The sequence below is a fragment of the Conger conger genome, chromosome 1 (assembly GCF_963514075.1).
Source record: "Conger conger chromosome 1, fConCon1.1, whole genome shotgun sequence".
NCBI classification, from domain to species: Eukaryota; Metazoa; Chordata; class Actinopteri; order Anguilliformes; family Congridae; genus Conger; species Conger conger.
Window position 1 is genome coordinate 63,008,731 of NC_083760.1, and position 12,645 is coordinate 63,021,375.

At 38.6% G+C, this 12,645-nt stretch overlaps 1 protein-coding gene across 2 annotated transcripts in view; it reads left to right on the forward strand.

Annotated features, from left to right (window-relative positions):
- The first annotated feature begins 6,468 nt into the window (after positions 1–6,468).
- lars2 (leucyl-tRNA synthetase 2, mitochondrial) overlaps positions 6,469–12,645 on the forward strand; it is a 43,175-nt gene continuing 36,998 nt past the window's right edge. Inside the window, exons 1-2 of one of the 2 annotated variants that reach the window (XM_061261141.1) lie at positions 6,469–6,639; positions 10,615–10,859. In XM_061261141.1, the coding sequence (XP_061117125.1) occupies positions 10,626–10,859 (234 nt within the window). In that variant the 5' untranslated portion in view covers positions 6,469–6,639; positions 10,615–10,625. Of the gene's footprint in view, positions 6,640–6,784; positions 7,142–10,614; positions 10,860–12,645 lie in introns of those variants that run through there. The other variant, XM_061261133.1, reaches the window with a different exon arrangement.

Genomic DNA, 12,645 nt, shown 5'->3' on the forward strand with positions numbered 1-12,645 from the left:
TTAATGAAAAAAAGTTGTCAAACACCAAAATCACCGCTGTGAAAAAGTAATTGCCCCCTTCATCTTAAAAACTTGTTGCCGCAATAACTGCAATTGATCACTTCCTATACTATACTTCCTATATTCCTGCCCACTTTTGCAGAACTGCTTTAATTCAGATAAAATCATAGGTTTGTCATGCCATTATCAGAGGAAACTCCAGAAGAGATGAGAAGATGTTGAAATATATCAGTCTGCAAAGGGTTACAAAGCCATTTCTAAGGCTCTGGGACTCCAGACTCCAGTGAGAGCCATTATCTTCAAATGGAGAACAATTTAACAGTGGTGAATATTCCCAGGAGTGGCTGGCCTGCCAAAATTCCTCCAAGGTCACAGTGACAACTAATCCAAGAAGTTATAGAAGATTCCAGAAGACAATCCAGAGACCCACAGGCCTCTCTCGCCTCAGCTATATCTGTGCTCATGAATTTACAATAAGAAACAGGCTGGACAAAGAATGGATTCATGAGAGAGTAGCAAGGTGGGGAAAAAAAAGATTTGTGCAGTCCCACTGCTACCCAAGAAAAACACCAATGCTCATCACACAATGGCAAAAAAGTTAGTGTGATGGTGTGTGGATGCTTTTTGATGGGTGAATGCAATGCAAAAAGAAACCCTACACAGCTCAGCACTGGTTCACCCTAAAATTTAAATATTGTATGTTTCTACTTACACAGTCCGAGTCCACAGAACATTAACAGAGCTGAAAAATGCACATTTTCATTGAGAACTATTTATTCTACTGTGGGAACCCAACAACAGAAGTTTCCGCTGAAGCATATAGGCTATTCTGGGGCAGAGTTACTTGTGAAATGTAAATGTCTGCATTTACATGGCGCCTCATCCACAGTCCAACCAGCTCGTCAGGAGGAATTGGGGGTCAGGGACTCTTCAACAAACAGAGGGTGGGATCAAACCAGCAACCCTCTGACTGCTCTTACCTCCTGAATCTGACATGAGCTAAAGGAATTCATATAATGTCTTGGCACAATTACACTAACTAAAGTTCACAGCTAACTAAAATGTAGTTATTGCTTAGATACGCAAGTGCAGCAAACAGCTGGCTAAACACTGATCAAAACAATTGGCACTGCCGGAAAATCCAGAATACTGCTGTGCTTCAGCGGAAACTTTTGTTTGTTCCCACAGTCACAGAAATGGTTTAAATGAGTTTTAAACTGTGTTTATCTCTGTCGATATCCGCGAGTAATGCCATGCCATAGGGAAACCTTGCTGTTGAGTTTTTCAAAATTCTCGGCACATTATATTCCATTATATCACAACAAACTGCATCTTAATAGTAGGAAATTCTAGAAAATGTTGCATCTGAACTGCCCCTTTAGAAATGGAATTAAAGATGGCGTCCTTCCACAAGATGTGATTAATAATGAGAAGGAAGGTACCCACACCCGTTTGGATTGAAAAGTGTTTTGTTGGGAGGGGGCAGTCTCCAGAAAATTATCCAAAATTCACCAGCTGTCGTTTACGGAACTAGCAATATCCTAATATCACCTCTCACGCCAAATCCGCAGGGAGTTGTCAAATATAAGGTGTAAAATTAAGAATTAAACAGCACTTCACTTAACAGCCTCTGTGAACAATTACACACCTTGATAGCTACCACGTTTGCCTGTGTGAAACTGAGAGGACTGTCTTTCCTCTGAATGTGGGATGTGGATGTCACCATGGGGACAGGATGGTGTGTGTGTTCCTCTTCCCAAGCCATGAAGTAATAAACCCTCAGCTTTTGGGGAGGAGGGGCAGTGATAGAGACAGAACAGTCAGCAATCCACATGATTAAAACTGAGCAGGCTACTTCAGTTATGTGGACAATGCAAGTTTGCTAAAAGTATTTACAAATGGTTTGCCAAGTTGTCAATGCCAATAGTTGAAACCAGTTACCTAACAAAATCTTGGCAGAAAATCTGGTTGCCTCTGCTAGCAAGCTGAGACTTGGTTGTAGGTAGATTGTCCAGCAGGACAATGACTCCAAACATACATCAAAATCCACACAGAAATGGTGAAGTAAAAATAACAGCTATGTTCTGCAATGGCCATCTCAGTCTCCAGAAATCCAATGAAAAACCTGTGGTCTGAACTGAAGAGGGGGGTATCCCAGTGATATCAATAATTCTGAAAGGTTCTGCATGGAGGAATGGTCAAAAATCCCTCCAAATCTAACCTTATCACAAATTATAGCAATAGACTCATCGCTGTCATCTTTGCCAGGGGTGTTTGCGCAAAGTATATACCAGGGGTGCCAATAATTGTGGAACCTGTTTTTTGTGGAAATATATATATTTTTCAATGTAAGACAATGTAAGATGTGTTGATTCCACTGAATCATTAAGAAAGTGCACTACTTAACTACCAATTATTTTTGGCCCAACTTTTCCCACCAAATACCACCTCTATCTCTTTTCCTTATAATCCTGGTTGGTGCCAGGCACTCTGCTCCACTATAGTTGTCAAGGATAGTTTTCAGTAGTTCTTTCTCTATTTTCAGGGTGAAGTATGTGGAAGTTTGTACAGCAGAATATTCCAAAAAGCCAGGGTGAAAATGTAAAAATGGCAGATGTGCTGTAAGGTCAGGAATATCAGACCCTTCACACACCAAACACTAAAAAAGACGAGGCCCAGATGCAAGGTTCAAATTGCCCAGATTCCAACAACAGAAGTGGACCCCCTGATGTCCACCGCCAACAGATGTTAACTGGCTGATGATAAATCAAAACAATAATAACTATAAAAAACACACCTGGCCCATGCATACTTAATGAATGATCAGGGGAATATTGTTGCTCAGCTCCGGCATAGGTGTGGAAGAGTGCAGCTGTGGAAGAGCTGTCGAACAAGGACTGGCATATCAATAAACCTGACTATTTTTTTTTACTTACTTACTTAGAAACCAGGGATAGATAGAGAAACAGAAAACTTTCCTATGATATGCCATTTCAAATAATGCTGATAATCAATAATGACAAGGCAGTTATTATTGTTTACATAATTTCTTTGGATTATTTTTTAGAAGCATATGAAAATTATCTCATGAATAATTAAAAGATCAAATCTGCATATTAGTAAAAAAAATTGAATTAATTGAATCTTTTTTTTTTATGTGATGAATGACACAATAGGTGTTTTATTTCTTTATTATTACTTATTGGTTTGCTGATTATTTAAAAAACCCTATGCTGAAAAAGTTTAATATTTGCCTATTTTTCCCCATAAAATATCCCATAAAATAGAAATGACAAAATATATCAAAAAGGCTTCTGTAAATTGTCAGCTATTTTAAATCTGTTTATGTTAAATCTGGTTGCTATATAAATAAATTAAGTTAGAAAAAAGTTTAATTCATACAGGAAATATGTATGCAATCTAGAGAAAATGCCTTTTACATTTTCTTCCTTGCATGGTATACTTGACACGGCTGGTATTAAACATCTAAATGTACTACTTACCATTGTTTCTGAGCAATTTCATCTGATGACACTACAGTAGATACATATTTGAATATCCTGAAATTGACCTATCCAGCCAAAATCACTCTACCTGTGGTGCCTCCCCTTAATATGATATAATACATTGCACCAGAGCTTAGTAGATAATATAGACAGCTATTGTAATGGTTTCATGAATTATCCACAGATTAAGAAAAAGTTGGATATTTCTCAGTTGCAACTACTGTACGCTGGAAAACATAAATGAATGTGAGGAATTTGCACAAAACGTCAATTTTTCTGGGTTTCTCACAGAATGAATACTGTATAATACAGCATGGCTTTTTTATCACATATTTTCTATGAAATATGGACAGAACTGATTATTGGTACGACTGACTGGCTTGATGGCGATAGACCATGAATTTTTCATAAGCTCAATGACTGAGTTCTGTGCATTCACTTTGCCTCTAGTTCCACAAATCTAAATCATTCAGCAGAAAACAATCTGGTGTTGGGGAGATAAAGGGTTGCTACGGTAACAAGCAGAACATTCTACAATGAATTCTCATGCCTGCCAAGCACTACATAAAAAGGTAAAGCAAACTCTATTGTTTTAGGTTTGATTTCCATTGCTTAAACCAAGTAAGATGAGAAGTGGAACATCATATGAAGCGGGGCATTTCAGGTCATGGCTTTGTTACTGAAATGAATTAATATAAGACAATATCGAATCTACCACATAATACACTCAGATAACTATCAGCTGATGTTTAGTGCTGTGAAATGCTGATTCTGTCCAAACATTTTAAGTTTTGGCAAATGGGTTGTGTTGTTAATGTTACAATGTCTATTTGAATTTAAGTAGCTACTGCATGCAATAGCCAAGAACTATGTGTTTATCACACATAAAAGTAAATTTTCAACTGTAAGGGTAATTTTCTTAATTGATTCTTGTGTGTTAACATAAGGACAATCACGTGATTACAAATAACCTTTTAGTGATAATCCTTATTACTATTAGACCACTTTCTGAATTAAGTGCTTACTATGAGTCTTTCTCTGTCTCTCTCCAGCAGACAGACAGCCTTTGACCTTAATGTCTCTGCTTCTCAGCTAGCACATTCTGGTCTTACAGCAAGGTCAACAAGGGGTATTCAGAAGACAAAATACTGATAAATGTTTGTGGCCAGCTTCATGTCTTTTTGTTTTGGTAAAGCCCCCCCTTTGGGAAAAGTGTGTATAAGAGTCTCACTGTGTCTGATGCAAATCAGAAAGCCGGTAAGCTTTCTCACTTTCTGTCATTTCTTTGCAAATAAATACGAAAGTTAAACTGAAGAATAGCTATTGTTGTTTTTTACTGGATCTGTTTCATCAGACGATGCTCACCTGTGAAATGTTAAAAAGGGCATTTTCCCCTAACACAACATTAATTGTGGAGTACTAGGGATGGAATGTGTTTAATTCCATCCCACAAGTTAAAATTTAAGTTTTACGTTTGGAATAATTTGTTGTATCCAACTGCCTGCTCAGTAAAGAGGGCATGTTGGGTCTGCTCTGTGATAGCAGCCAGTGGGATGGGCAAATATACAGACAATACATAAACATAGACTGTTACTGCTGTGGAAATGACCTTTTGAAAAAACATTATTTTTTTCAGAATTTTTGACTGTGGTAAGGGTCAGCACATGTCCACTCTGCTTTAAATGCCCTGGTGTACTTATCTCTACTGAGTCAGAAGAATACAGTGGTTTTTGACCTGACTTTTAATTTTAATTTTTTAAAAGAAGCATTAAATAACTTCATGCTGCCATGTTTCATGGTCCTTTTCAGTTTCTTTAAATGTTTCTGTAGTTCTATGTATGGCATCATTATTGTAATGTCTAGGAGTGGTGTGAAGTTATTTCATTAATTTGCTTGGAGGATACCCTGATAAAATACCATTATATTATATTTTAGGAGTTAGTGAGAATGCCATAAAAGGGGTAGAATCCCAAAACCTTGAAGGTATTCAATCACACATCAATCGATCACACATACAGTACTGTGCAGAGGTTTTAGGCACCCTAGACTTTATTATATACAGTACTGTGCAGAAGTCTTAGGCACCCTAGACTTTATTATATATGTTTATTTTTTTGTGTGTGTTAGTATAAAAGGACACATTTGAGATTTCCAAATATTAATTTTCCAAAAGATTTAATTTTACAGAGACAATTTTGTATTTAATTTTACTGTATTATTACTGTAAGTAATTGATTACTTTTTACATAAAAACTTGACCAAGGCTGTCTGAGATCAGAAGCAAGGAGCCAGCCAATTTCTCCAACATGCTTGGAACAACCTCCCTGCTGATTGTCTTATAGAACTTCAGGACAGCGTTGGCTATCTCAGGGAAGTGATGCGGTTTTAACGCGTAAGGGTGGTCACAAAAATATTGATTTGATTCAGTTTTTAACTATTCTGCCAAATTACTAAAGTGTAATGTAAAATGTAGTACGTTTATTTAGGACCTTTCATTGAATGATTTTTGAGAGAATCTTATCTGTACAGAATGTTATACTGGTGCCTGCTTTGCACTTTTGACTTTTGCACAGTACTGTATCTCTTATTCGGTATGCTTTAACTGCTTACATATAGCTACAGGGGGCTTGTGCATTTGACTGCTTGTTGCCATGATTGTTTCAAAATATTTTGAACTGTAAGATAATGCCATCCTGGTTATTGCAACAGGAACTTTTACCTGCTAAGTGATTTAGATTGATATAATTCCACTGACGACCATTCGTTTCTCTATTCTCTGAGACTTCCAATACCAGAATTATCACAATAATCATGTTTTTAATGTGGGAGAGTCAATTATATGGAAATCAGTGCTGGAAACTTGAGCCAAGAATGGATAGAAACAGCTAGAATCACTGGCTGTACATTGTCACTGTTTCCTTAAGAATCGCAAATAAAGTTTGATTTGAATAAAATGGCGGCGTCCGTCATGAAATGTGACTGTGATTGCATCAACTGATTCATTCCGGAATACTAGATTTATGAAACGTTTTAAGGCTTAATTTACCGTATACAATATGGCTAATTGGAATCAAGTTATTGTGGATCACAGTAAACTTTAAAAGGAAGCATTTTACTACTGCAGTTGAACACAGTAAGTAGGCGATTAGTGACAAACTGCAAGGAGTAACAAGCTAGCTAGAGCAACCGTAGCAAGCAACATTTGTGCATTGTGGAAAATTACAAAACTCAAAAGAAACACTGAGAATTAAGGGAACTGGGATCTCATGGTTTGTAATGTTTTAGATACGTTAACTAGATTTGAATCAGGTGGAATCACGAGTTACCTGACCTGCCAATGTCAGCTGTCAATAATTGAAGATTCTCACCAACGTGAGCAGTTAGTTAGTTAGTTAGTTAGTTAGTTTAGACTGGCCGAATCAAATCCGTTTTCAAATTATCACACTACGTTAACCGTACGTTAGATATCAGCTCTAGGGCTGCATAAACGTCACTCAGTTATCAAACTAAGGTGGTAACCTTATGCTGAAACTTAATGGAGGAACATTCATCAGCAAGTTGCCTCAGAGCAGCGTATGGTCACTATGGAAACTAGCTAGCTACTCTGCCTACTTCCAAGGTCACAAAAAATTAAGGTAGCCTAACTTATTTACTTGTGTTTTACTAGGGAGGGCAAAGTGGAGCTTTAGAATGTAGACCGCTGTGTGTGCACGTGAGCTCGCCAATAGGTTTCTCACAGAAAACGTAATTTGTCCACTTTTTTACTTTACAGTAGAGGTGATCAAACTTACAATAACTAAGTGCTAGTGTGTTCTAAGCCTTTACTGGTCCCTGTACGATGTTAGCATGATGTAGCTAGCATACGCGAATAGCACAAAGCCATACAATTTGCTTTTTAACGGCACTTGGTCATTCGAACGATATAAATAAAAGCATTCGATTAAGTTCGACGGCACCGGAATTTTCTGTCGTACCGTCCATAAATGGCAAAAGTCCCACCATAGGATTTATTTAAATCTTTAAAAGTTATACATTTTCTGAATCGTCATTAATTCATCTTGTTTCTATCAGTGATTCGGCGTGATCGGACAGTTCTGTAGCTATGTAAATGACGTCAGAAGGATACAGCACTGTTATTTGCTACCTAAACTTTGACGCACGCTCGAGAGCGTTAACATGATTGAAGTCTGACATGTCTATTGTCAAAATCCATTGAAACTATGAAAAAGTAACCAGGGACTTTGGACTTATAAGGCTGGACATACCGAGTACCCAGCAAAAATATTGACCTGGCTCCAGTCACACTTTTGACAGTTCGAACTGCCACCAACTGCCATGTATGAGCGCGTGAAGTAAACCAGCAAAAGCTATTGTTGTGTCACCATTTTCGAGCTCCATATACGTAAAGAATGGAATGGCAGTGAAATCTGCCTCTTTTTCGGTGCCGTCGGGGTCCAGCATTTAACATTGATGGAATGCTGGTAAAATGAGCGCTTAAAAGCCACAAAAACAGTCATTTTGTCACATTAAAATTCAACCTAAGCAGAATTATTGTCCACCACACGTTAATTTAAGGTTAAACTGAGATAATAATCATAATATTCATGTTGATTTCCGGAAAAACATTTTTCGGTTGTCCTCCCTAGTTTTACCAGAGATAGCTGCACAACACTCACTAACTTACACTGCCATAACGTTACTACAAATTTCTGTACTAGCTGCTAACTACATTTATATATGACGGTTATGCTGCCAAGTAACTTGGCTAGCTATATCGTTAACTTAGTCAGTGGGTGCTTTGTCAACTATTAACTTATTTTGTAGATATTGGCAAACTAGCTATGTTTAACGGAATAGTTGAGCTCCGCAAAAATTGTACTTATTTGCTGTAACGTTAGCTTAGCTTTGGCCTGATATCTACCTAGCTAGCTAGCTACATTGGGGCATTCTCAAAAGGCCCAATTCGAGCTAGCTAGCTGGTGATCATCATTCCGGCACAACTAACGACGTTAGTTAGTAACGTTAGGCTAACTGAATAACATAAAGAACTAAATTAGCTACCATAACATAATTGGTTTGGATGGTTTATCGGGTAACATTATATGGCTAGCTAGCTAATTTACCTGTAAAACGTAGCTAACGTTTTTATTTTCGTGAATGTGTCCTTATAAAGGCCCTTTATTAAATAATTTTGCAAAGCATTTCGAGTCGGGAACCGTAACCATAGCAACAGTCCATACAGAACCTTGACAGCGCTGAATGAACTAGCGCTCAACAGCAGAACACACGGGTCTCTCCAGTCTGAAGCTGTCTCATCATGTAATGTAGGTGGGCGTATAAAAGCTGAAAGCTGTTGAGCATCAGTTGCTTCTCACGTCACATATTGCCCATCACTTGCAATGTATTCGTTGTAGAAATTTAGCTTTGAGAAGTGTTATCTGACAGTTAATACAATGTAGATCAATATTAACTTTGTTGTTATTCTTGTTGTTAATAGTGAAAAGGGCACTCCTTTAGATTTTTCTCAGTGTAAGATATTTTTTATCAATTGGGATTAATACCAAGCTCATTTTGACCAGGCAGCCATACAGACTTGGACTTGCCTTCACATCTTTGACTTACAATATCTTCTTATCCTGAATGACTTCTTTCGAGTATCTGTAAAATATGTGAAATCCTTTGTTAACCACTTCTCTGCCGTGGGTGATCAAAACATTCACTTCAGAGTCAGACTTAGCCTCGCTGTAATAAGTCACTGCTCTGCCACCGACACAGTCAGAGCGCTCATTAAAGAACCACATGTGGCACTCCAAGGGCAGCTTCTTAATTATCGCCCTTAGAAGGGTTGTTTCTGCATGCTATTGTGTAAAACCCTGAGGAAATTAAACTTCTGTACAGGAGGTCGGAGGCTACTGCGAGTGACAGTGTGCGAGTGACTCGTGTGTGAGTGACACGTGCGAGTGACAGTGTGTGAGTGACAGTGTGCGAGTGACAGTGTGCGAGTGACTCGTGTGTGAGTGACTCGTGTGTGAGTGACACGTGTGTGAGTGACAGTGTGTGAGTGACAGTGTGTGAGTGACACGTGTGTGAGTGACAGTGTGTGAGTGACAGTGTGTGAGTGACAGTGTGCGAGTGACAGTGTGCGAGTGACAGTGTGCGAGTGACAGTGTGCGAGTGACAGTGTGTGAGTGACAGTGTGCGAGTGACACGTGTGTGAGTGACACGTGTGTGAGTGACACGTGTGTGAGTGACAGTGTGTGAGTGACACGTGTGTGAGTGACAGTGTGTGAGTGACACGTGTGCGAGTGACACGTGTGTGAGTGACACGTGTGTGAGTGACAGTGTGCGAGTGACACGTGTGTGAGTGACAGTGTGCGAGTGACATGGACATTGAGACCTTTGTGTACAAAGGTGTGTGATTGTGTCCATTCCTGCATTTTTAACAGAAAGCATATTGGCTATTGAAATATGAGGAGGCAGGGCTTTGCAATGTAGTTGAACCAGGGGAACAGGGATTGATATTCCCCCAGAAGCTCTCAAACTCCAGTTGTAATGAGATGCAATTCAGTTTATTAATTGCTAATTGTCCCATTGAAGTCCATTCAGAACTGTGAATTTAACCTGGCAAAATTATACTATGTTGTATTTTGGACAGTACTTTTAAATTATAAAATGTATTCACACTGAACTAATTATGCTCCTGAGAGATTTCTTTTATTGAGCTGCACGGAGAAATATATATATTTTTATTCCTGTTCATCCCTTCACATTTAGGTAACCTAGTTCCAAAAAAGCCCCTGTACTCATGCTCTGGTGCCAGAAAAAGCTCCATAGTCATAACATCGCAGCCTCCATGAACTGGCTTCATGTGCCATCGAGCAGCTCCCATAGGAATCCATGGAACCTGCAAGCAGGAGCTGTCTCAAGTTCTTGCATATCTTTGCAAGTTAAACTTGGAAAGCTGAATTGAACTTTTGGCTGAATATTTGAGTCAACCCTGTTAAACAGGTTTCCCTCTTAGGACTATCAATATAGCGCAGGACTGTGATTAGTATACCATTTCTGTTGGATTTTCTCATCAGTGTGTCTTTATCCTTGTGTTTCTCAGGTGACTGAACCATGCAGGCAGTCGGTTGTTGGGTGACACTGAGCCATCGTGCTCGGTCACGGTTGTGTGGCCGCGAGGGCCTGCCCCTTGCCCCAACCTGCCACCTCCAGTCCCTCTGCAGGACCTTGTTCAGTAAGACTGGTGTCTGGGAAAAGGACTACCGGGTAGAGACACGGCAGAAAGTGGAGCAGTGGTGGTCCCCTCGTATCAAGGAGCAGTGGCGTAGGGATACACAGAAGGAGGAGGTGAGTCATCCAAGCCTGGAGAAAGATTCAGGCCAGGAGATGTGAGTGTAAATCTTATGTACAGTGGGATGCAGAATTATAGACGTCCTTGATAAAAATGAAGAAAAAAAGCTCCATATAATAAACAACACAGATAATAATAAATATTTTATCTTCAGACATATCTGGGAACAATACTTTTATTTCATTTACTCCCATGTTTCAATGTTTATTTATTAAGTAGCCTAATCAATTTTTTTTCTGAAAACCATAGGTGTCGAAATTATTTGCACCCCTAACAATTATTGTAAATGAAATGAAGTTAAATTTGGCAATATGATTTTACTTAATTTAGTGAATCTCAGTCTGAATGATCTCTTGTGTATTTCCACCACTGTTTCACTTGAGTATAAAAAATTAGGTAGCCTAACAAGCATGACAATCCCTTTGTAACCATCAGCATGGGAAAAGCCAAAGAACTGTCAATTCTGAAGAAACTGATGTAATTGACCATCACAAGTCTGGTGATGGGTACGAAAAAAGACAACCGGTTAAACATACCATTTAGCACTGTAAGGGCAATACTGAAAAATGTATTACATCTGGAATGGATGCAAACTTGCCAGGAAGAGGACCTAACTGCACACTGTCCTCACAGATGGTAAGGACGATTGTGAGGGAGGGCATAAAGAACCACAGGATCACAGTTTAATAATTTTAGAGATTGGTTGCATGTTGCAAAAGAGAACCATAAAAAAGGCTCTTTGGTAGGGTGACATGAAGACAGCTCTTACTGAGCACAATAAACAAAACCAAGCATGGATGGAGTTTGCCAAACCTCATTGGAATTATGACAGGAAGAGAGTGCTTTGGTCAGATGGAACATTTTGGCCGTATACGCCGTTGACAGGTTTGGCGGAAAAAGAGGAATGCATACTCATACCTGCTGTCAAATATGGAGTTGGGTCATTGATGTTTTTGAGATGCTTTTTCTGCCAGTGATCCAGGGGCACTATTTAATATCAATGGCACAATTAATTAAACAAATTAGCAGCCGATTTTGGTACTCTGCTAGCAAGCTGAGAATTGGTCATAGGTAGATTAAAATCCACACTGAAATGAAAATAACATGATTTAAACAATTTAAATTGCATCAAAAACCTTTTGGACATCAATGATTCTGAAATGTTCTGCATGGAGGAATGTTCACAAATCACACAAATCCCTCCAAATGTGCTCTCCAGCCTTATCACAGATTATGGGAAAAGATTCATGGCATTCATTTTGTGTTTGCACCAAGTATTAAACCAGAGGTGCCAAGAATTGTGAAACCTGTTTTTTGGGAAATACATTTTTTAATTGAACAATGTAAGACTTCGCTTGATTCCATTGAATCATGAATAAAGAACACTATTTGACACGTTAGAAAATGGATGAATGGATGAAATGAATGAATAACGGTTTAACTGTTAGTTTACAGTATATTTTGTGCATATTTATCAAGGGTGCCAATACTTCTTCAGCCCACCATGCACACCCAGCATACTGTGCAGTAAACAAAAATGACCACTCTCTTTAATAATTTTGTTTTGCTGTGTTCCTCATTCAAACTATATAATGGTATTTATTTATTCACCTACAGTCCCCTCCAAAATGATTGGAACAGCAATGTCAATTATTTTGTTTTTGCTGTTCACTGAAGACAATTGAGTTTCAGGTCAAAGGATGTACATGAGATGACAGATCTGAATTTCAGCTTTTATTTCCTGGTATTTGTATCTAGATTTGTTAAACAACTTAGAAAATA